The following is a 25,234-nucleotide window of genomic DNA, read 5'->3' as shown; positions in this document are numbered from 1 at the left end:
AGCTGGAAGTGTCTCCACTTCCTGTCTTCCCTAATCAAGAATTAACTCATCTTTCTTCTCACAAGACAACAGGAGCTTTCTCCTTTCCCACTTTCCAGGCCATTTGTCATCAAAGATTACTCCAGATTTATGACACAGTTTTACCAGGGCAGGCAGGGTTAGTGGGTTATTTTTCCTAAGGAACAGGGCTGGTAGATCCCTGTCCTCCCTCAGTTCTTTGGAAATGTCCACCTTACTCTGGTTTGTGTTGCTGGCTCTCCAGTGACCTTGTAAATGCAGCTCTCTAAGCTGTGCAAGCACAAAAAAAGTGGGTCATGGTCTGCAGCAATTACAGGAAAAAATACAGGGATGACAGTTACAACTTTCAAATTATTCACCAGAAAACAGGTCTGCTCCTGACTCTGTCAGGAATGACTTTCCCTCAGAGCATTGGCTAAACCAGCACTGCATATTATCCAAAGAGGAATTAAGTTAATTAAAGGCAAGACTACAGTAAGGTGTAAAATTCCTGTACCAAGACAACCCATTAAAGTGACTGATTCCGTTTTTCACCCTAAAGGTCTCGTTGGAAGGGTCATGAATACATTCATAGTTGCTTCTTCCACTCTGAGCCAAGAAATACAGAAAAATCTCCAAATGAAAAGGCAGCACTTCTGCAGAAAGCAAACCCAACTTCTTCTTGGTTCAACTCTAGAGAGAATTGGGAAATACACAGCACAAAGACCCAAAAAGCAGAGAGCAATTTGCACATCCCTTTCAGTCTGCACAAATTAAGACTTTTTTGTGAGTCTGGTTTATATTTAGTTTTGCTTTTTAGTTTCCAGGAGAGGAAAGAGTCCCCCTGCTCAGAGCATTTCCATAAACAGTGAGGTACAAAGGAACATGCTCAAGTAATTTGGGTAATGTGAAGAAGAGTGGGGGTTTGACAGTGTTTTACTCTTGGTCCAAACCACTTTAAGGAACAACATCAAACCTCTGACTTTTGGCCCATCCCTGTTATGGCTGGAGGGGTCTTCCTATGACTTTCCTTCACTTTTGGCAATTTATTATGAATTCAGGGTATGCAAAACATCAAGGAGCCAACACAGAGAAGGGGGAACATCCACCTTGCACAGGGGTAGGTTATCACAGAGGGGAAATCTGCCATAAGTGAAGGTGGATGCTGGATGGTGTCACCTGCTTCCCTCCTGCCTCTGGGAAACTGAGGGCAAACTCACTCCTGAACTTAAGGTACACAGGAGAGGGATTTGACCCTTCTCCGGCACCATTGCAGTGAGTTTGTTGAACACATAAAAGCAATGATGTTGCTCCTCTGGAGTCAGTGATTTTATCAGTCTTCTCACTTAAGAAGTGATCGATTTTCTCATATTACCAGGATAAAACCTTGCTTGTATTATGCAGGTCATGAACTCGTCTGCCTGCACCTTCCATGTCTCTGGGCACAGTACAACTTGAATTAATGGTAATAATAATAAACTCCTTTGGAGTTTTAACGATTATTCATTACCAGGAGTACATCAGTTGTGCAGTCTCCTCTCCCCTCAGATGCCTGACACTCTGGGCTACACCATTTAAGAGAAACAATCAATAAGCACCACGCAGTCCTGGCTTTCTGGGGTTCTAATCCCTCCCTTACTGAGTCAGGCACGCAGTGCCCTTGGCTTCAGTTGACATCCTGTGCCAAATGAAAGAACCCCCCCAATAAAACAGGTGCTTAAAAGAAAGTATGACACCAAAGTGCATCTCACCTGGGACAGCAGGTACATGATGCTGACAAGGGGATAATGGGGCTTTACAAAGAAGACAAACTGGGACATGTTCCTCACCAGCCTTCATCTTCCAGCTCTGAAATGAAGAAGCTGAGAAGCCACATCCATTCCCAAAATCCTTTCTCAGACCCTGGGAGAATCAGAGTGGGTTAAGAACAGGGTCTACTTACATCGCAGACTGTTCTGAGTTGGAAGGGGACCCACAAAGATCATCGAGTCCAACTCTTAAGTTAATGGCCCACACAGGGGATTGAACCCATGACCTTGGCATTATTACAACCAAGTTTTAACCAACTGAGCTAATCTCAGGGTTGAGAAGCCACTCCTCCTCTGTAGGGTCCTTCCTCCACCATTAAGCAAGTTGGGCAAGAACTGGAGGGCTGAGATCTCAGAAAGCAGCAGGAAGAGCTCTGGCAATCTCAGTGGGTTAATATTTCATTGGGAGGGACTTACTGACCTGTGAACCTGTGATTCACTTACTGACCTGTGAACCTGTGACTCACCTGCTTCATCAAGTCCTCCTTCTGAGCAGAACATGACACCTGATTCCAAAGCTTTCATGGCACATTTCATTGGGCTGCACACCAAGGCAAGAAGAGCAGCCATCCTGCCATCAGAGGGCTCTGAGCATTCTCTGTTCTCTCCTTTTGGCCTCTGAATATAATTCATTTAAGCTTTTATGAGGCAATTCATATCCAGATTTTATTAGAAGTGGAAGGCCCTTTTATTTCCTCAGTGTATTCAGCACACAGAGAACTGGTGCTCTGGTTAATTTTATTTCTGTACTTTCTGTGTTTTAATAACGATCTCCCCAGTTCCATTCAACTCTGAAAAGATGGGGGAGATAGAGAGATATGAGTTGGACTAATGTAATCATGTACTGCAGACAGAGAAATACTGGTAAAGATGAAGTGTAATGGATATGAAACTAAAGCAGAGACACAAAAGATTGCTTGAATTATAAAATCTGATATATTTGCACACCTACCAGGCAAGTGTGTGCACTCTCAAAAAAAAAAAAAGCAAGCATGCTTTCAAGAAAAATATAAAACTATACAAAAATTACTTTTATCAAAAAATATTCTAGAAATGCAAATAAAATACACATATATAGCTCTGGGGCCACATCTTTCTGTGCTTTTTTTTATCTTTCACTGTCTTTTTGAAGGCAAATATGATAAAGACTTATGAGAACAAAAAGAAAAATATTCTCGTGACATTGTATTGGATGCCAGTAGGAGATGGCACACAGCTTCAAGCTCCCACAGGCCAAGGCTTGTTCTTTCTGTGTTTCACTGACCCCCTAGCTGAGCCCTTTCTGTGTCACATCCCTGCTCCCTCAGCTGCCTGGTGGAGGATCTCAATCCAGGCAAAGACACGAGCACAGGACAATTCCACAATCCACTGCCCCACTCACTCGCTGTCAGAGGCTTTTTCCAGCTGCATCCAGCCAGCTCAGGGCATCAGGCAGACTCAGCAAGAGCTGTCTGGGGCTCATGTAAAGGCAGCCAGGCTTTGTAAGCCTTGATTAAAACCCAAGAAGGGATTTAGTTCCATTTTAACATTATGCCTTTATCTGATACTCATACTTTGCATGTCATTAAATTAATGTGTTATGGTTTCCAGGGGACACACGCAGGGCAGACACTGAGAGACTCAATTGTGAGTGTTTCCTACAAGCCACGTAATGGGAAAATTAAAATCTGCCTGTACTGGACATGGAATCCCCCCGACAGAGTCAAGGTAATTAATTTGAAATAAATGGGGTTAAGCAGCAAAGAATCTCCCTCCTGTTTTGGCTGAGTTTTTTTTTTTCCACATGAAGTCATCCTACCAGCAACTGGATTTTTTTTGTATCATGAAGGTGGAAAACCAATGGCATGGGTTGCCCAGAGAAGCTGTTGATACACCATCCCTGGAGACATTCAAGGCAGGTTAGATGGGGCTTTTAGAAACCTGATGTAGTCAATGATGTCCCTGCTTATTGCAGAGGGTTGAGACTTGATGGTGTTTGACGGTCCCTTCCAACTCAACCAATTCTTTGATTTTGGCCCAGCTGAAGTGTAAAGGCTGATACAGAGCAGGCTGGGGAGGTTCCCATCTTTCCCAGAAAGCCTGTGTAGTGCTGTCAGTGATGCACAGCTTTCAGCCAGCCCCTAAGGAAACAAAACAGGTGTAACCAGGTGGTGGGCAGTGCCCATTGCAGTTTTTTGAGGAGCTGGGGCCAAGGGCCCTCAGAGCGCCCCAGAGCCCTGAAAGGTCCCTGCTCAGTTGCTGCACACCCTGGTTGAACTGTGCAAACCCCTGAGGACAGAGCTGCTGCTCTGGTTCCTGCAGGAGGGAGGGAGGGAGGGAGGGAGGACTGGATGTTCCACACCTGTCCCATATTTGCAAACATTGATGAGTCCCGTTTCTGCTTGCTTTTGAAATGCAAACCCTCCTTGAAGATGTCCCTGAATTTTGACCCTTATTTTCACTACCCATGTCCTCCCACACCCAGACAGCCCAGAACCAGAACACGAGTATCATTTTTAACAAGATGCTGAGGGTTCAGCAGAGTAATTAATCTCACAAGAAAGACCTGTACAGTTTTCTCCAGTAATTCCCTTAAAGTGGGAGGTTAATGGGATTCAATAGAGCTGCCCTTCATCGCTTCGAGACACAGGCTGTGAACACCCCCAAGTGAAGTGGTTCTGGCATAAATGCTCCTCCTCCTCTGTCTGCCCTGACCCCTTGATCCCCAAGGGGACAGCACAGCTCAGTGCAGTGAGATCCCCCCTCCTGAGGCTGATTAGCCAGAGCTGGAGAGTTCAGGGAGGTGAAAGCATCGGCACCCTCGCGGTGACATTTGATCACTTCTGTCTGCAAGTGCTCCCAATTAGCCTGGAAACGCTGCCTCTGGTTCACAAATACCTTAAAAATTAAGTTTAACAAAAAGCCTCCTGTGTTACCTTTTTTCAACCCTCTCTGGCACATCAAAGCCTGTGAGAGTAGCTGAGGACAACTTTTATATCTGAGAAGGGCCCATTTGAGCATCGACTCGTTAGTGCCGTGGCTGTGTTGAGCACAGAGCCATGGAGCATCCATCAGCCTACTTACCAGGAGCACTGGCTGAATATCAGCAAGCATGTTAGGCTGTGAAGTTACCTCTGAGGGAGCCACCAAAGGGTCTTTCAAGCAGAAAGGTCACCCAGCTCATCCGCTTCCAGGGGAGCTGATTAGAGACGACTCGTTTCGGGAGTCATCGCACCCCGCAGCAAGTCTGTTCTCTTGGTCTTTTCTATCCCTCCTCTTGCAGTTAATAATCTGCAGCTCATCAGAGGGGGCTCAGCAGGGGAGGACAGCAGCAGCCCTTATTTTAATAAATAACATTTGTGAGCTGGCTTTCAAAGCTGCAGCTTGGCAAGGGATCTGATGAAGACTCAGGAGGGAAGATTGAGAGAGACACATGGGAACAGGTTGCCCAGAGAAGGTGTGATTGCCCCATCCCTGGAAGGGTTTAAGGCCAGATTGGAGGGTCTTGGAGCAACTTGGTCTACTGGAAGGTGTCCCTGCCCATGGCAGGGCATTGGAATTAGGTGATCTTTAAGGTTCTGCATGATAAGCCTGTTTGTACCTCCTCAATCTTCTCTTAGACCAGGCAACATTAGAAATATCACCTGCGGTTCCCTGGGCAGTGATACCAACCTAAGGTCTTCCTTGCAGTGGGAAGGTAACAAGCTTCTGGCAAGGCTATTGTATTTTGAGGTGTGTTTCTGCACTGAGGAGGTTTGGAGGCAGTTCTATTCCGTTTGAGTGTCTTTGGGAGGACTGGCTGCACTCTGAGTGATCACAACAGACCTGCTCCAGCTGCTGCTCCAGTCAATGGCCATACAAAGGAGACATCATGACCAGCATGTTTGCATAACAGAGAGTTAGAAAAAGCATTTGCATGGGGAAACCAGAAGGAATATCTGTAGTTATTACCTACATCAATTTAGCAAGACTGTCAGAGACATCTGATGAAAACAGTGTCAGAAACAGTGGCAAGCACATCCCCCTCCAAAATCAAAATGCTTCATAGCATTAGTCCCTCTCTAATGATTGTGTTTTTCAACTAAAAAAAAGGCATAAGGGGGATGAATATTCTGAAAATAACACCTTTTTTCCCCTTTCAAAACAGCTCCTTGTTTTTCCAAGACATTTATTTTACATTATTATTTCTCATGTAACTGTGAAGAAATTAATTACTTGAAAACACAACAAAATATATAAATTAAACCGAATGTTTTGACTAATGCAAAACCACTGACATTTCTTTCCCTGAATAATTTAAAAATTAAGCTTAGAAAACCAATTACTTGTTCAAGAAGCCTTTGTAAAAGAAAGTGTTTGGTATTTTACAACACTTCTGTTAAGTGGACTGGAGTCAGCATTTTATTCTTTTAATGTTAAAAACAATTTTAAGCCACCCAAACTCCAGCTTGGAACTATTTAGGAAAAGATGTGTCTTTTTAGCCTCTCTCTAGAATCTCTCAGCAAACTGGTTGTACTTGGCATTTCTTAACTAGCATAGAAATACTGTATTTAAATTATAGTGACTGTATCCATAACATGTCTGATCTTCAAAGTAAAGATGTAACTACAATGGGCCATATTTAGTCCTTCACCCTCACTCTTGTGTCATAAAAACGTACAGGGTTTCTCCATGGAAATAATCTGCTCTTCAAAGGAGAATTAATGTAAAGTCACTTCCATGGGTGGCCACTTCTCTTGTTCAGCAGGTTTTTGGTAATGGAGACAATTCTTCCACATGGCTACATTAAAATAGAGGAAAAACAGTGAAATGATCTTTCTCTGAGTGTGTTATGGTGCTGTTTATGAGTCTGCTTTTCTGTTACTTCAGGAAATTGTAAAACACGTTCACTGGGGGCACAGAGAGAAAATATTGTCCCACGAGCAGAAAGAGGCCACCAGAGGCATAAAGAGAGAAGCTGTGTTGGGTGACACACAGTCCATCCACAGCTGGGCTCCCTATCCCAGAGCCAACATTTCTCCCCAACCACTGCAAGGTGAAGCAGAGCTGACTTACTGACCCATACTTGGACACAATGGGAGCTCTCAGCTTTTGAGCATATCCTCAAAAGGTCATACAGATGATTCCATGCACCCACAGCAAGCTTCACACACAGACTGGATGGGAAGGAACCTGTGGAGGGCTAGCAGATGTGCAAAAACCCACCCAAGTGGGGCAAAATTGCTGCTCAATTAATGTGGGCAGAGGTTTGGTGGTGAAAGGTTTGAGCTGTGTTGAGTGTATGGTTCGCTTGGATTGTCTCCTTGGGGGAAATCAGCTGAACAGCAGCAGATTGGACTCATCTTTTCCAGGGAGGGCTGCTCAGGCACACAGATGAGAATGGCAGGAGGAGACACCAAGTCCCCCATGTCTCAGAGACATTCTGCCTTAAACTTCTGCCTCAGGGCTTTCTGCACGTTTTGTATCTTCTCCGTGATCACGGTGTCGCTGAGGTGATCTCCAAACTTCTGCTTCAACAGCACCCTGATGATTTTGATGCAGCGTTCATCCATCATGGGCTTCGCCTCTCGGAAGGTGTTGCCTCTCCGCCCCGTGATGGAGTGGCTCTGGATGTAGTCAGAGGTGAAGAGCTTGTAGAGCAGTGTCTTGCAGGCTGTGCTGATTTTCTGATCAAACCTGATGGTTTCTTTGAGCTGTTCCTTGGTGTAGCCATTGAAGAGCTCCACCACCTCGCACGGCTGCCGGTGGGGCTCCTCCTGGAAGGACAGAGATTCCAGCCTCTGCACCTTCTTCCTCAGAGAGAGGACATCCTGTTGGAGGTCCAACACCATCCTCTCCAGCTGCTCTATCTTCTCCACCCTGAAAAATTAAACTTGTGTGTGTAAAGGCAAGAAGACACCATGACCTCACTGTGGATATTGCCAAGGGATGTAGCACCTCCATCCAAACAGTGATTACACACCTCCTACAAGAAGGGCCAGGACAACTTCTCTGACAGAGTAACAGCCCATCCAGCTATGCCTGGGTGAGGAGTAAGACAGGAGAAAAGAATGACATGGTCTGGACTTTTCAGTAGCTCAGAACTGTCCAGTAACACTGAGCTCCCCCTTGTCATGCATACGTGGAGATTTTGATGCTCAATTTTCTTCTCAGATGTAAGGAAATATATAAGCCCTGTCCTGCAAGTCTCAGGAGGCACATATTTGTGGTATTAAAAAACAGACATGGGAAATGACAATGCAAGATCTACAACATGACTCTTTTTGGCACCCATTTCTTTGCAAAAATGCTGTCCCCCAGTGCCACTTTATCACTGGATATTTGTCATCAAAGTAATGAAAGATAATACAAGGAGCACACAACCACATTCGAATATGACAGGTGTTGTTTTGTTTGTTTCAGGCAAGAGCTTTGTGGTTTCTGCACTGTTCTAGTCTTCTTGCATCTCTAACTTCAAGCCCTACAATCAGAAACACCTGGCTCTGATTATAAAGAGATTCAGTGACTTTTGGTTCTAAAATTGCACCACTTTGTCACCCAGCTGTGATATCACTGCTCACCCTCGTGGTGAGGAGGAAAACACAGTCAAGAACAAGTGTCTTCTTTTGCTAATTACCTTTCCATCTCACCAGGACCAAAAGTTTTTTGAACCCTCTCGAAGTCATCCATCTCTTGCAAAGTGTCGATCTTTTGCTCTTCATGGCTGGAAGAAACAAGCAGATGTTAGACAGCACTGCCACAAACAGCTTCATGCTCGTATTCATTCCTGATGAGAATTAACTGTAATTCAAAGGCTGTAATTCAGAGCAAAGTCAATTCTGTTTTCATTTGCAGCAAGAATAAAATGGACTGAGAGGGAATATCACAATTTTTTCCTGGAGACAACCTCTTGTGCATCCCTCTTACCCCACCCTGGCACATAAAGATGGGGGACCTCCCACTGACCACCCAAGGAATCAGGACTCCAAAACACAGACTCAGTTGCTCTGCTGTATTTACCCACACAAACTCCTGTTATCTTTGTGCTTTGGGTTTAAGTCTCCATTAACATCTACTCAAGGCGAGCACCACCAGGGAATGGAAGCAGAGTGGACAGACCCTGCGCTATGAGATCAGTATCTATGGCTTGAAACATCAGGGTCCTCACTGCACTTCCAAGTGTTACCTGCTCAGACAGATGTGTTGCTGGCACTGGGACAAGATGCCATCTGACTTCCTTTTCATTGGCAAGGCAACATAATCTGCAGCAGGGATGGGAGACAAGCTGATGAGTCAGCTGTTGAAAAGGTCCTGAATCCCTCTGTCTCCAGAACAGAGTATCTAAGCACTCCTACTAGATTGCAAGGCAACATGTTCTTCCCTCTGCACAGAGTGATCCAGACATGCTTTCCAGGATTGATCAATAGGGATTTTCTTATTAGAAAAAGGTGGCATCTCAAGGACTTCTCCTATTTTCATCATAAAAGAAGTCCTGGGCAAGGCAAACAGAGGCAATGTGTCTCTGGACACTGCTGTTAGTCAGCAGGTAAACAGTAAGTGAACATATTTTTATTTAATGTGTGTAGTAGTGAGTAGAAAGGCAGGGAAGTAGACAATTATGAGATGGTTTGACTAATTAAGCACAAGGATTTGGGGTATTTCACAGTTATGCAGGCAGGCTACATTGCCTTTTGGCTTGTGAGGAAAGAACCGCTATCCCAGGAGACAGAGCTGAGGGCTGCTAAAGCAGATACCATCCACCATCACAGAGGCAGATCCCTTTAGACAGCCTTCCTGGAGGAGATCTCCCAGGTGGAAAGGAGCACAAAATTTCATCCCTGACCTTTGTAGCCCTGAGAGAAAGCACACACAGGCTGGAGCAAAGCAGAGGTCTCCTGGCTGTTCTACATGTCCCCATCCCACCCTGCTGCTCAGAACCAGGCAGGAGAACTACAATCCAAGGTTACCTCTGGTAGCCAGACCAGCCCTGTCCTCTTCACCCTGGGAAGTCCCCGGCCCTGGCATGGCCATGGTGATGAAGGTGGATGGAGGTGTGAAGGCGCTGGCTGGGTGGGGAGGACCTGCCAGTGGGCAGGGGCTTCCTGCTGCATTGCCCAGGACACGTCTCTCCTTGACAACGGAGGAGCTGCCAGCATCATGGGGCAGGCTGGCCTTTGCAGAGTAGAATCTGTCACTGTGGTATTTCCTGGAGGCATTCCCCGGGATCCATTTTGGGAAGGTTTTCCTGGATTTTTTTGGTGGGGATGGCATCATGCTGGGGACAGTTTGTTCTGCTTCTGAAAGGAAGGCAGATACTCAAGATGTGCAACAGGACATCAGTATTGTTTATCTCCCACATCCCAGTCAGAGCTTTTTACCTTGATTGTAGTGATGTGAAATTTATGATGGGAGTACAATGTGCTCTGCATCCTCCCACCCCAAAAACCCCATGGAAATAGAAGGGTGTAATCTTCAAAAGGCCTTACTCACTTAACTTCTCCAGGAGCTGTCTATCTTCCAGCAGTTTCTTCTCTAAAATATCTTTATGCTCTGTAGGAAGAGAAGATTTTCCAGCACTCCTTCTTGACAGTTTGCCCCCAAGCAGCCCCAAATTCCAAAGCCCAGGACAGAGGGGTGTCACTCACCACTTATTCCTTCCAGCATGCCCCAGTAGAGCCCACTGAAGCCGGGGCAGCGGGCCAGCACCTGCTCCCCCACCGTGTAGAGGTGGAAGGGCTTGCGGGGCTCCTTGATGTTCTCGATGCTGATCACCCGGCTGCCATCGGGCCAGCTGATGAGGACATAGAGCTTGGCTGACATCAGGGCTGCCCACCTGGAGCAGGGGCAGCAGGAAGGGAGCGTCATGGCACAGCTTCAGGCTCTGCCATGGTTGGGAGTGCTTGCAAACAATGCTCTACCTGGGGCACAACAGCCTGCAGATAGAAAATACTTCTCCCTGCATCTTCCCTACCAGTTATTTCTCCTTTCCCATTCCTGCCCTTCTGTGCTTGCCTCATCCTAAACCCCTTCACTGGGAGACTGTCCTGGCTCTGACTGAGCACAGTCCCATGTGCTTTCAGTGCATCCAAGTCTAATTTGACGTGGAACTGCAGGACAGCTATGACATATCTCACCTGGGATCAGCCCAGCCCAGCTCTCATGCAGGACACCTTCAGCAGACGCTGGATAAGCCACTGAGCAGACAGACCCAGGCTGGTTCCTCAGCCCATGTGAACCATCACAGCTCAGATATCAGCAACTTGCTACAGTGCAGAGCTGTATCTATATGATATCAAGGCAATACAGAGAAGAGACTCAAAAAGACCCAGGGGTACTCCAGGAAATGATCATTCCTTTGCCAGTGCAGTTATTTCCCTCAGTAAACATCAAAGTGGTTTGATAAGGAGAGAAGCAAATTCTCTTCATTTCACACATGGGGAAACTGAGGCACGGACCAGTGACAGATACATCTGAGGCAGACAAGTAGCAAAGCTGTGAGGAGCTGGACCTGGGTCCTGGCCCACTGCTCTGCCCACTAAAGTGCTCTTTCTCCCCTTGAAGCCACAGACTTAAATCACTGGAGAAAACAGATTGCTCAGCAATCAAACAACAGCCAAGCTGGTGGTGACTTCCAAAACCTCCTGAGACAGAGGAGCAGCTGAGAAGCCAAAGGCTGCTGAGCTCAGGAGGGGTTTCTTTCCAGCTTTCAAGCAACATATCATGGATGGGGACAAAATCAAGAAGAGAGCACCTGCCAGAGCTCCTAAGGGCCCTGGCAGAGCATCACCCCAGTCCTGCCTGCTCTGATCAGCAGCAGGGTTTGGCAGAGAGTTCTGGGGACAGGGGCTGAGCCCATGTGCTGGGTTCCTTGTGGAGAATGGCCCACAGTGTCCAAAGCTGATGGGAGGGAGTTGGGACAAGGAGATGAGAGGTGGAGCAGGGACAAGCTGGCAGGAAGGTCAGCTAGGACCCAATTTATTGCCATTCCTTGTTCTGCCTCCACACCCACATTAAAGTCGAGTCTGAATGTGATTCATCTCACTTGGAAGGTTCAAGTTCACCCTGGAGAACTTTCTCCTTCCCCCCATCCACCATCATCAGCTACGGGAAACCTCCTTGCAGGAATTGTAGCTCTCCCTAAAGCTGCCAGCCTGCCCTGCAGGCACAGTCTCACACCTGGTTCTCTCCAACCCTCTTCTGGCTGAGACACACTCTAACATTAATTTTTTTCATGAGGAACCACATACAAATTATCTGGGTGGTAACTGTGTCCCCATAACCCTTCCCTGCAGCAGGAGCCTGACCCCAGCCCTCTCCAGAACTGTCTTGGTTTGGGATAAGCAACTGCCAACCCCCCCAAGCACAGAGAGAAAAGACAAGACAAGAACACAGGGAAGGCTACAGTCCAGAAACTGGGATAAATGCCTAACTCAGCCCTCTCCCTTCCAGAAACACTGCTCCACATTCCAAACAGCAAAAAGCCCAGTCCAAAAAGCTCTCTAGAGGGGTTTTGCTTTAACATTTAAAGAAAACACACTGATCTTCATAGCTGCTGCTGCTCCCTCCTTCCCCACTAACTAGTTGTTCATTTACCCTAATGAATGCAACAAAACAACACAAACACACAAACAGAGAATGAAGGAAAGAGAGATATCAAAATCCTGATAGCAACAGAGCTGCTCTTGCCTGGTCAGCACTGCTCCAGGTGTTGAGTCTTGCAAGATGTCTCCTGTCCCTCCAGGTCTCAGCTGCCTGCTCCAGGAGAGGAGGTGATCGGACACTTCTTTGCCTTGGGCTTGTCCCTTCAGCAGAGTTCCTTGTCAGGTCTCCTTTGTTTGGCTTGGAAAGCTCCCACCTGCTGTCCCCACTGCAAAGAAGAAGAGAGCCTTTGCTTGCTTTTTTCCTGGTTGTTTTGTTCCAGCATTATTATTCCTGTTATTTTTCCACATACATGTATTATTTTTTCCTTAGCTTGTTTTAAGTCTGTTTCTTATAGGGAGAGAGAGCAGAAGAGAAGAGAAGAGAAAAAGCCTTGGGTTTTTTGGAGCATGAATAAACCTTGCATTTCCATGAGTTATTCATGAATAATTCATGAAAATGCATGATTAATTCAGGTTCATGAATTATTCAGGAATAATTCTCGAACATTCCTGGTTAATTCATGCTCACACAGCGAGTGAGTCAGGCTCTAGGGCTTGGTGAATTCCTTTCTCCCTGAGACAGGAGAAGAGAGGCTTAGGGAAGCTGCATTGTGCACTTGCTGTTTACTGCCTCTTAGAAGAGAACACATTTTGGGGCCCTTTTTGAAATAAGGACTTGAAGAAGAGAATTGAAATGCCTGGAGCCTCCTGTCCATGGAGGAATAACACAGCACTGAAAGAAAAAAAAGAAAAGAAAGAAACTGGACTTGCTCTCAGAGGGAAGCCAGCAAGTTTTACTGCCTTTCAAAGCATCTTTTCCCCCCACCTTCAGATCTCTCTCTGGTTAAGATATATCTCAGCTGCTGCACTTTCTGCCTGCAATGTAACAAAAAGGACCATCCACATGGGTTTCTGCACCAGGAATCAAAGGGGCTTCCCATGCCATGTGCCATCTGCCCCTGCATGTGTGTGTGCAGTCTCTTCTCCCAGGTAACGAGCAACAGGACAAGAGAAAATGGCCTGATGTCATACCAGGGGAGACTTATATTAGATATGAGGAAAATTTCTTCATCAAAAAGGTTGTTCATCCCTGGCACAGGGTACCCAGGGCAGTGGTGGAGTCACCAGCCCTGGAGAGGTTTAAAAGACTTGTAGATGTGGCACTTGGGAACATGGTTTAGTGGTGGCTTTGGCAGTGCTGGGGGAGCAACTGGGCTCAGTGATCTAACAGTGCTTTTCCAAGCTAAGTGATGCTGTGGATCTGTGCAGAGCTCCTTGACTCAGTGTCCCAGCTGGCACTGGCACCAGCAGTGGGTTCACACCAGCACAGGCATCAAAATGGCCATGCACTGTTCTGCTTTCCCTCTGTGTTTCTCTCCAAAATGGCACTGCTTCAGTACTTGGCCTTTCCATCACCACAGCCTGGAGTGTCACTGGGCATGGCAAAGGTCCCATATGGCACCCAGCCTGCCTTGTCCTGGGCTGGACACCAGCAGGTGAAGGAGCAGCAGGTTGGGGCCATCTCCAGACCTGTCTGCATGAGCCGCCTGCCCAACTAGACATCCTACCCCAGCCACTGAATGAGATGGAAATACAGCTTGGGAGTGAATCCAAACAGCACTGCCTGCTTTACCTCAGCCAAAAACAGCTCTGGAAGATGCTGGAAGAAAAGGAGAATTCAGATCTTCAGTGCCATATTAGAAAAGGACCTTGATCAGCTTCATGGGGTAAGAAAATGTCTGTATTTCTGATTTGCAGCATTACAGCTTAAAAATACACCTCCCAACCCAGGTAAAAATGGCTGTTAAACAGAAAATCAGCTGAGATCAGGTAACACAGCAGATATGAATATAAAAGCAGAAGCATGTGACTTCTATGCAATTTTGAATGATGTTGAAGAATGAAAACTGCATAGGAAGAAGAAATGCAAAAGCAATGACAAGGGGAAAAATAATAGAGATCAACAACAATGGAGATGAGATTGGATTCTGGATTGATGTAGGACCTTGTTCAAATAAAATCTGCTTGAGAAGTGAGCTGGCTTAAACAAGCATTGTTTGCTTTTCTTTGAAGAACCAACAATATCCAAAGCATAAGAGATGAATGTTCCTGGGGTAGAGGTGGGTAATTCAACTGCAAACCACAGGAGAGGAAGGATTGCAGGAACCACAAGAGGAAGACAAATTGTAGTCTCATCAAACAACAGAAAATTCAAGTGCCCGTGTATAAATATACAGTGTTTGTGTTGAATTATTCCAAGAAAATTTGAGTCTGAAGTGAATCCCAGGTGTTTGACTTCATGAAAATTAGCAAGTCCTGATTAGATTTCCCTCCCAGTAGTGAATATGAAATCCCTGGCCAGATGCCTCAGTTCCAGCTGTATGCAGAGTTAGAGTTTTCAGGAACCTCTCCTCTGTATTTCCTGAATCTTTGAGAACAAGTCCCACACTGTGCCCCCAGTGCCAGCACAGGTCACCCTCCAAGCTGCACTTGCCAAGATTTAGGTTTCAGCCATGACTAATGACTATCAGTAGTTCCTTTGTGATCTTAACTAGAGGTTCCGTAGATGAACCTCGTGCAGCATCTGTTTGAGTGCTGCCCAGTTGTTATCAGAACAATCTTAATTGATGTTTAAAGGGGTTCACTAGCAAACACAGGGGGTTTTAGTCTCCTTTTCATTTAACCACTGCAGTGATGCTCTTCCTTTTTCTGGGTTCAGCAGCCCAGAGAATCCTAGAATGGTTTGTCTTGTAAAGGATCTTAAAGACCACCTCATTCCACCCCCTGCCATGGACAGGGACACCTTCCACTATCCCAGGTTGCTCCAAGACCTGTCCAACCTCACCTTAAACATTTCCAGAGATAGGGCAGCCACAGCTTCCCTGGGCAACCTGTGCCAGGGCCTGCCCACCCTCACAGGGAAGAATTTCTTCCCAATACCCAATATCTGTCAGATTGAAGCCATTTCCCCCTTGTCCTGTCATTCCATGTCCTTGCCACAAGTTCCTCTCTAGCTCTCTTGGAGCCCCTTTAAGTACTGAAAGGGGCTTGGAGGTCTCTCCAGATTCTTCTCTTCTCCAGGCTGAACTACCCCAGCTCTCCCAGCCTGTCTCCATAGCAGAGGTGCTCCAGCCCTCGGAGCATCTTCATGGCCTCCTCTGGACTCTCTCCAGCATGAACATCCTTCTTATGCACTTCACCATTTCAGAACACAGCCACAGTTCAATAATTGAGAGACAAGAGGCACATGCCTCATTAATTTTCATCAACATAATGAAATGACATGGGAACCCTCAAGCACTGTGGTTCAGTGGGACCAGACTTGAGACCAGCTCTGCATCCCTCCCACACCGCAGGGAGAAGGGGCTGGGCATCGCTGGGAGGGATCAGCATTGCCAGGGCACAGGGTGGGCAGAGAGATCCAGGCACTTAGTGCTTGCTGCCCCGGGTCACCAGTCCTTCTGGGATGGCTGATGGAGTCATTAGGATGGATCTGGATGATGGGTTTGCAGTCAGTGCTGACAAACCTGAAGCGTAAGGCACTGTCTGTACCCAGGAGTGACCACCCGGTGGCATTTTGCATTTGCAGTGAAACAAGTACAAGTCCCATCTCTGCCTATGATACAGGGAACAGAGAAATACAATCCACGCTAATGAGGCTGGAATTAACTGCATTTTAATTAAAGAACATCTCTTTTCTAATAAGCTAAATTACTCAGAGTAAAGGCACAATTGGGGTCAGCAGCCAGCCAGACTGGCATGTGCAAGTCCTACCCACCACAGCCTGTTAAATGCTTTCCTAGTTGGAGCTTTTCCCTATTTTCCCCATGTGACAGAGGCCAGAAATCAATGAGAAAATCAGTGTCTAAATGCACCAGGTAGAGCTTTGCAGGGCTGCAGAGGCTGCCTGGGCTCCTGCAGAGTCTCCACTGCCTGGTAGAGCTTCCCATTTACCTAATGCAAGTTATTATGCCTTCTCTATTACTGCTCTGAATTAAGATATTTTTTAGAGACCAAGCTATCTTATTTCTCTTCAGAAAATGGTTTCTCCTTTGTAATTCCATTCCAACCCCCCTTCCTTTACACTTTATCAGCTTCCCACTGTTTTGCAAAGCCTTTTTTTTCAGGCTGTCTGTATTTATTTGACCTTTGCACTCTAATAACATCTGTTTCCTTATCTGCTTGGCAGCCTGATTTCTTGGGGCTCTTTGGTGACCTTGGCAGGGAGATAGCAGAAGCACAGTTATCAAAACAAAAAAACCAACAACAACAAAAAAAAACCCCAAAAACAAACAAACAAAAAACAAACAAACAAAAAAAAAACAAACAAAAAAAAGGGGGGTAGGGGAATCACCCCCAAAATTGGAAGAACTTAATCATTAAGAGAGGGTAGTGCTATAAAGCACAATGGCTTTTAAATATGAACAAACCTTTTTCTGATGCTCTCAAGTATTTAGCATTAGCTTCTTTTTAGTATTCAATGGGACACAAAAGGGACAAGCAGGAAAAAACCAAACTAGGGAGGCACCAGAAATCAAAGAATAGATCATTCTCATGAGACTGAAAAGGAAGAAATTATTTTACATTGCAATTACAGATATAAGTACCTGGGAAATATAAACCTGCTTAACTTCAGTAATCTGAGCAGCTCCTGAGACAATGACAGGACTAACCACATTTTTTAAATGAAGCATAGACACAAAATCAGGGCCAAAAAGCAAGAAAAACCTCAATGTTTCACATAGTAACAAACCTCACTGAATTACATGTTCCTGAGGTACAGGTCAATGTAATTTTAAAAATCTGAAACCCAAAAATGCATTTTTGAGGTCCAGAGTGCAACAGTGAAACAGCAGAAAAGAAAAAAACATCCCAGCACATCATCTCACAAGGGGAGGAAATAAAGCAGCAAGAAAGGGCTGATGCAGAAAATTCATCTCATCAATCTCTTTTTAATCCACGTCCCTGGAGACTCACCATCCTTTTCCACCCCATTCCTGGATGGAAAGGTGCTGCAGGGACATGAGATCCATGCCTGGGAGCACTGAATCTGAGTGCTCAGCCTGTGAGGAGCAGGCACAGCTGCTCCTGCCCAGCCTCTGAGTCACTGCTCCCGTTACCTTGGCGAGCGCAGCCACAGGTACTGTTAGAGGAGCTCCAGCACCAAGAGAACATGTTGTTTCCTGTTGCTCCACCAGCACAATTCTGATTCCAGATTCTCAACATGTTGCTAATTCATTAAATGCAATCAGGAGCACGTTAGCAGTTGCAGAAGGGACTCACTGGGTGGCACAAGCTGCGTGAGCGTCCATGAGCACATGCAGGTGCTGCCTCCACCCCCTCCACAGCATCCCTGTGGAACTGAGCTCTTGCCTTCAGCATTGCTTGGTTGGTTCCCCCTCCCAATTTTTGCCCTATTTCTGGTAGAAGGCACAAACAGCAGTTCTTTGCATTAGGAGAGGATGCTGTTTGGGTTGATTTTGGACAAGAAGCTGTGCCAGGTGGCACCATGGTGCCCCAGGGGACATCTCTTCCATCTCCACAATGTCTTGGAGTGCTGCACTCTGGATCAGAGCTCCTGCAGCAGAACCCAATCCTCTGCCAAAAAGCCTGAAACCCTGAGATTTTACCTTACATTGCCACAGCACTAATTATTTCTCAGAGGGCCTTTGATGCTGCTGAATAATTCATTAAATTCCCTCTAACCTGTCACAGGTTTGAATGAAAGGGGGCAGAGCCCTTGGAGACACAGCTACATCAAGCAAAGCCCCCCTGGTGTCACCACACAAGCAGTAAGCATGTGGCAGGATGGTCTCATCAAGGACACCATCCACAGGGGTGCAAAGGGAGTGGAAAACACTGTCAAATAGCCTTGTAGCAACATGCTGTAAAATCAGGCAGAGACATTCTCCTTGACCAGCCTGCTCTCTGGGCTCTGCTTTGGGAGCTGGCATTGGCAAATGGGCTCTTGTGTGAACAGATCTGTCAAAATCCATGAGAGCAATTCCCATTCCAGCCTTGCCTACTCAACGTGGCAACATTTTGGTACCTGACTACTTCAAAGGTAAAAGCATATTCTCTCTAATTTGCTAAACTGAAAAATTTACTCCTCTCAGGAGACAACCTTGTCTCCACCTTCAACCTCTTCAGCTTTGCACACTCAGTTCATAACATGAAAAGGTTTTTCCTTAATTTCTTCTCTGTGAAAGAAGGAATTGATCTCTTATTTATGGAGCCTTAAATTGACACGTTGACTACAAAAATCCACAGCTCATCACATCAAAGGCTGATCTAATAGTGCCAATTACTCCATTAATGGAGATCTTCTCTGGGATGAGTGGCTTAGTACAAAGAGAAGCATGGGAGGGAGAGAAGAAGTGACAGAACCAAGATGGATGGGTCTTCTCACCTACAAGGAGGCACAGGAAGAAGTAGAATCTGTGAAGATCTGTTTTAAATCAGGATATCTGCTGTACCTGGCAAGACAAAACACGACACATTCCTCATCTCGTTGACAGATGCGATTGGACCCACTCGTCTCCAGCTGTGGGAGTGTGATACAGTTTGGTCCTCAGTCACCTGGGAAATGACAGAGCTGATCTGAGCTCAGCCTGGAATCCTCTGCCGATTGACAGCACAGGTTTTTACAAAGTGTAACTTGTGTGCTTGCAACAAACACAGTGTGCACTGACAGCCGGGGGCAGGGAAGGCTTGCCTTCCTTCCCACTCCCCAGGAATTGCTCTAGTAAAATGCACTCTAGTATGGGCAAAGCAGAGGAGAGATGGAGGGTTCTGTGTGCCCCAAAGAGCCATCAGCCTGTTCATCCCACAGCCCCTGCTGCTCACAACCAGCCACTCCGCCCAGAGCAGGCAGCCAGCTGGTCACCGCTGGCATTGCCCGTGGTTTTGAACTGGGAACTGGATCACCATCAAGCTTCAGGTATTTTCCAGTGTGAAGGGCATCACGTAGTCCCCTCCAGACTCTGGTTCCAGGTCAATCCAACGGTAGGTTTGGGGTTTGTTTAGATCAACAGGGTCTCTCCAGCCTGCTGTGGGGACTTGTGGCCTCCCTCCAACCTTCAGCACAGTAAAAAAAAGTCTGCTACGGTCACAATGAAAAACTCTGTGCTAAGCCTTCCTTAGACTCTCTTACCTCATAATTTTGATTGTGAAGTGCTATTTAGGAAGATCAAGATTGATCAAAAGCAGGACATTCTTTTCAGCATTTGTTTTGAGTTTTCACTTTTATCTCCTGCTAACTTTTACCTGCCCAGAGCAAATCATTTTGCTGACAGCTGCCACCCCCCAGTGCCATTTTCTGAGCATCACCTGCATGAACCCTCAGGGGCTCACTAAGGAAAATTCATTTGTTGTATTCTTTGCAAAACCAGGGAAGGTCTTGCTTTCTCAGTTGGGCAGTGAGATAGTTTGCAGCTCAAACCTACCCTGTATGGCATCACTGATGTGGTTTTGACTCAAAGAAATCTGTTTATTGTCTGCTCTTAAATAAAGGGTGAGCAGCTCTGTGAGCAACACAACAGCACAGGAAACACAAACAGGCTGTTACTCAAACACCATTTCTGAAGGGATTGTGTTCTGCTTTTCAGAGAAGATTAAGAGCTCAATTACAGTAGAAAAAGAGTCTTTCATTAAATCATACATAGAACATAATAAGGACAAATTATCAAGCTCTTTAGAAGCAAATCTATGTCAGACTGTTGGGAGAGGAGGCCCTTCATGGGGAACATCAGTTGTTTCTCCTGCCCCTCTGAAGAATGAGTCCCACATACCTCATCTAACCAGATTTTTGAGGAAAGCACATAACCAGACACCTCTGGGGCATCCAATTCTTTGAATGCATCTCTTTCAGTGACTGAGATGACCAATACAAGCACCCATCCTCTCATGTCTGTAGGGAGTGGGGTGAAGCCTTGGGTGGGTACTGATCTGCAGTTTAGAAACACAATGGTATGTTCAGCTAACTCAAGAAAAGCCCAGTAGCTCAGTGTTGTCTCAGTCCCAGATTGGTAATAGAAGATCAGCTGTGGAATTTAAAGGATTTTTAGGCCCAGCAGCTAAGGCATGAATCAGCTACCTAAAGCCAGACCCCATCCCTTACAAAACCTCAGCTACTGCATTCCAGCAGTCCTGCCATACTCTCCTGTCTGCAAAGGCTTCCATCAAACAATCTTCAGAAAATGAAGGAAAAGCTTCTACGTGCAAAGCCCAGGCACCCAAACCACAGGCAGAAATTCCCACTGGCCTCTTTGGTTTTACAGGGGGCTGCACAAATGGGAACCTGGAGAGGCAGAACTGGATGTTTTTTGCCCCTCAAGCATTTCAAGGCACTTCATGTCAGAGCTCAAAGGGCACAGTAAGGAGTTCTGGGGCTGTCCAGAATCCTGCACCTGGGAAAGGCTGAGTCCAAGTTTAATCACAGGTTTGTCACTGCTTGATTTTGTTCTGTTGTTATTCTGTTCTCCTGAAATATATTATGGTTAATTACAGGCAGTTAGCTAATTGAATTGTAAGCAGGTGCTGATGGGGAAAAAAGCACCTTTCCCCTTTGAAATCCCAAACAGAGATTCATTGAAATTCCCTTTGAAAAGACATCCCAAAAGCTCATAGTCTGTTCATGAAAACAGTCACCTGAAAGGAAAAAAAGCGACATTTTTCAGATCTCACAACTCGGGCAACTGTGACCCCCATCAAGCATTAGGATTGTCATTCCCACACCAGAAAACTCTTCAAAGGCTCAAAAACCTTTGTTAAGAGGCAGTGCCAGAATGTACAAAGTTGAAAAATGATCCATGAAGGCCTAAAATTTCCACCAAGGGCAGGATGAGATGAGTAGGAGAGCATGACTGGGGCTCTCCAAAAGCCAGACCTCAGAGCAGAGGTCTGACTATCCAGAAAAGGATCAAGCCAGGTGAGAGAGCTCAGAAAGCAAGAGTGCTTGTAACAAAGCAGCACCATGTACACAGAGGGAGGAAGGGAAAACACAGCTGAATAAATCCTAATACTCTCCTTCAGACTGACCTGAGGGCACAGTGCAGTGAGTCACAGACACCTCGCTCCAAATGTGGGTGGCAGAACTGAAAACTCCACTGATAAGCAACAGAAATAATTAAAAGCATATAAAAGTGAGAGTGGGGATTAGGACCTGGATAAGAAAGAACTTAAAAGGGCTAAACATCATGTAATATTGTGCATAATGAGGATAAAATAGATGTTGCTACTCATTATGTATCAAAATAATCAGAGAATAATTTGGGGTTGTAAGGGACCTTTAAAGGTCATCTGGAATGACATTCAAAAGAAACAAAAGAATAATATATTAACAACCAGAAAAACTTAGAGTCAAAACAGCAACATCTTATCTTTGATCTAAAGGTTTATCAATAACCAATGCTGTGTGGAACTAAAGGAAACACTAGAACAAAATTCTTCCACTCTGATTTTCCCAGGCTGTGCTCTCGGGTATCTCCCTGCTCCTGCTGAGACATTGGACATCATGATGTGACCCCAACGTGGCAGCATGACCTGTGAAACACCACCTCAGTAAAGGGCATCTCTTTGCAAAATAAGGAAGTTTTTACCTGCTCAACAAACCTCTCTGCAAAGCACTGGGTGCAGAACAAACAGGGACAGAAAAGGGATGTGTCTGTGGAGCAGTGGGCTGGGTTAAATTCTCCTCTAGGTCATTAACTGCTGGTTTCATTAGGCTGCCTACAGACAAATCATAATTGTTTAGTGGTTACTGCATGGTGAATAGCCCTTTCAGTTTATTAATGTTCTCACAGCTGCAAACCTGTCAGTGAAATTATTTTTAAAATGCCTTGTGAAGTCTGTCCCTTGTCAACGAACACATCAGGTTGACAGACCAGTGTGTGGAATTAACTCCCCTATAAAATGGAGTTTTAATGGAGTGTAATAGCACTTGCAACGTTTTGCACTGAGAAATTGTCCCCAAAATCCAGTAGGAACTTGCTCCATTGGAGCTCTTAAAACTTTGTGGAAGCTATAACTTTGGTGGTGTTTATTTTACAGCAGCATTTACAGCTCAAGAGTCAATACTAAGGCCATAAAATCCTGCTCAAGGCCTGAGCTTTCCCAAACCACAGGGAAACTTGTATCTGGAGTCCAGGACGACCAAATCCCCAGCAGCAGAGGTCTGTTGTAAAGCTTAGCTTGCAATGAAGGTAGACCCTTTGCTTAATTTAGTTAAATATTCCCCCTAAATCAGGTATAACTCATGGCTTGTCCACTTCTAATTTACTCTTCCTACTCATACCAGAGCTGGAAATCTTAGCCCTAAGCACCATCCTTACTCCTACAATAATTGTCTCCCACTAAAATTATTACTCTGCAGACACAATAAAGTTTACCTGAATGAGAGATTTATCCACTTCCTGCCAGAGTTAATGGAGAAGATATTTCAGTTTATTCAATGCAGCTTTTATCTCAGGAAAAGGGTTTTGCTTAAATTAGAATAAAAGTTCTGCCACAATCAGTACTTCTTTTTCCCCCCCCAACCATTCACTAGAAGACCTCACTCACTTAAGAGCTTTTTATATAATTTCCAATATTCACTACATGGCCAATTATTAAAAGAGCCTTGAACCTGCAGTGCAGTTAATGACCATCTCTGGTGTATTTTTTACATGCTTTTTCTTTCCACATTAGGTAACCAGGTGCCCTCCCCTTTTGTATCTCCTGTTTAATCCATTTCATAGAATCACCAAATGGATTGGGTTGGAAAAGACCTCCAAGATCATCAAGTCCAACCCTCGGTCCAACTCCAGTCCCTTTACCAGATCATGGCACTCAGTGCCACGGCCAAGCTCAGGTTAAAAACCTCCAGGGATGGGGAATCCACCCCCTCTCTGGGCAGCCCATTCCAATGCCTGAGCACTCTCTCTGCAAAGAATTTTTTTCTGATCTCCAACTTCAATTTCCCCTGGCAGAGCTTGAGCCCATCGTGCCCCCTTGTCCTATTGCTGAGTGCCTGGGAGAAGAGACCAACCCCCACCTGGCCAGAACTTCCCTTCAGGCAGTTCCAGACAGTGCTGAGGTCACCTCTGAGCCTCCTCTTCTCCAGGCTGAACACCCCCAGCTCCCTCAGCCTCTCCCCATAGGGCTTGTGCTTCCTATCATCTTCCACAGCACAGCACACAACGTTTCCACAGCACCTCCCCTGCACCAGCCACTATTTCATGATTTCCCCATAAAATCCAGGCCCCAGCCTTTACATTCCCACCTCTTCATCTTCCCATCCTCTGAGGAGAGTCAAGGGCAGCCAGATGCAAATGAGATATTTGAAGCTGAGGCGTGACGAGGTGGTGATTGCTGGATGAGTGCAGGAGGAGCAAAGGTCTTGGCTGTACCTCATTTATTAAATCACCCTCAGTTGCCCAAGGAAAATTAAGGGTAGAGCAGTGACGCTTCTCTGAGCAGCTTCCCCATGTCATTGTTCTTGTCACGAACACAAAGACAGGCAGGTTACACATATTGTCTTACTCTGAGTCCTGCTGTGATAAAAAAACACTAATCAAGAACTTTCATCTCATGAGCTCAGGATTCTCAGCTCTCTTACAAAGGGGCAAGATTTGGCAGGCAAAGAATAGCCTCAAACTCTCCAAAATCTCAGTAAAAATATTTTTTTTTCCTTTGCAAACCTCAGCTTCCCCAGCTGCAGGGTTGAAAAGCCCCAGAGTGCCTCAGGGTTATACACAATCACAGAAGGAAAAGCTCTGCTGAATTGAGCTGGGAATTCACCAGGTTCCTTCTCGTGGCAGACAGACTGGGCTGCTCTTTCACTGCCTTGTGAAAATCAGAGATAGATTTCTATTAAATATCTACATTTTTCTAGGAAAGGAATACAGTGAACTTTCTTGTTTGCATCCAACTTTCCAGAATCATCCGAAGCTCTTCAGGAAGGGCTGCCACCCACTTATTTTTCCCCATTTGGTGGTATGTTTTCATTCTGTTGTTCTTGTTTGGAGCAGTATATTTATCTACGTGGCTGAAGGTGCTTTAAATGGTTCAAAAATATCAGTGTGCAAGGGGAGAAAAACTGCTGCTGCACATCCAGTGTTTCTGTTGTTGGAAGCTTTAAATTCCACCTCTCAGGTGGGATGAAATAGATGCTACTAATCCTAAATAGACACTACTAATTTCTAAAGTTTTGTGCATCAAGCTGACACTAATTTTAAAAAAAAAAGGCCAATTTAATCAAGCCTCTGCTCTTTTCCATTTTCTCTGTTGTACAATTTATGACAAAAGCCAGGAGAGAAAGATTATTTGGGGAACAATGATAATATAAAAACTGCTCTGCCACACTCTGGGCTTTTATAGCCTCAAAAAGCACTGGCTGTCTTTGCTCACAGTCACAGTAGTTGTGGTGGGACTTCTACCCGAGGTACCAACCCAGACACCACACCTGGTGTCGGTACCCAAGAGGTTACTGTGACAGCTCCCACGGGACAGTCATTTATTGTTCTCCTGTGAATAATTACAGCACTTCTGTGCAGCAAAGTAAACACGAGCCTGTTTTAATGGCCCTTGAAATTGGATGTGTGAAAAGAGATACAAACCCAGAGGTCAGCTGAACTCGTGATCTCTGAATGAGTCTTTGCATTCCTCCCAGGAAGATGAATTGGATTCACAGTTTTGCCAAGGAAACTGCATCAGCTGGGAATCTGACTTAGAAAATGTGATTTCTGTTATTCATTAAGCCAAAATTCTTAAACATTTCTTGTATGTCCTTCTTAGATAAGGACCATGTTCAGCTTAGTGAGAGTGAAATAAAATGACAATCCAGGCACGTG

At 45.5% G+C, this 25,234-nt stretch overlaps 1 protein-coding gene across 3 annotated transcripts; it reads right to left on the bottom strand.

Moving 5' to 3' along the window:
• Nucleotides 1-5,949: 5,949 nt before the first annotated feature.
• LOC139680325 (uncharacterized) lies at nt 5,950-12,828 on the bottom strand. Of its 3 annotated transcripts, XM_071572848.1 has the most exons (8): nt 12,716-12,828; nt 12,451-12,631; nt 10,410-10,597; nt 10,255-10,314; nt 9,732-10,061; nt 8,951-9,026; nt 8,402-8,488; nt 5,950-7,644 (listed from the first exon to the last, which is right to left on the bottom strand). In XM_071572848.1, the coding sequence occupies exons 3-8, from the start codon at nt 10,582-10,584 to the stop codon at nt 7,197-7,199; spliced, it is 1,176 nt and encodes a 391-aa protein (XP_071428949.1). In that variant the 5' UTR covers nt 10,585-10,597; nt 12,451-12,631; nt 12,716-12,828; the 3' UTR covers nt 5,950-7,196. The 3 variants fall into 3 exon arrangements, with proteins under 3 accessions (XP_071428949.1, XP_071428947.1, XP_071428948.1); XM_071572846.1 differs by lacking the exons at nt 12,451-12,631; nt 12,716-12,828 and having other exon boundaries at nt 10,410-11,306; XM_071572847.1 differs by lacking the exons at nt 12,451-12,631; nt 12,716-12,828 and having other exon boundaries at nt 9,732-10,058; nt 10,410-11,306.
• Between the last annotated feature and the right edge of the window lie 12,406 nt (nt 12,829-25,234).

Source organism: Pithys albifrons, chromosome 18 (genome assembly GCF_047495875.1).
Source record: "Pithys albifrons albifrons isolate INPA30051 chromosome 18, PitAlb_v1, whole genome shotgun sequence".
NCBI lineage: Eukaryota > Metazoa > Chordata > Aves > Passeriformes > Thamnophilidae > Pithys > Pithys albifrons.
This window is presented reverse-complemented; position numbering and strand designations above follow the sequence as displayed.

Coding starts and splice junctions, on each gene's coding strand:
- LOC139680325 (XM_071572846.1), bottom strand. CDS start 10,629: ATGACGCTCCCTTCCTGCTGCCCCTGCTCCAGGTGGGCAGCCCTGATG. Junction 10,062..10,254: donor ACAGCTCCTGGAGAAGTTAA/GTGAGTAAGGCC, acceptor CCTTCCTTTCAG/AAGCAGAACAAACTGTCCCC. Junction 7,645..8,401: donor GGTCCTGGTGAGATGGAAAG/GTAATTAGCAAA, acceptor TTAATTTTTCAG/GGTGGAGAAGATAGAGCAGC.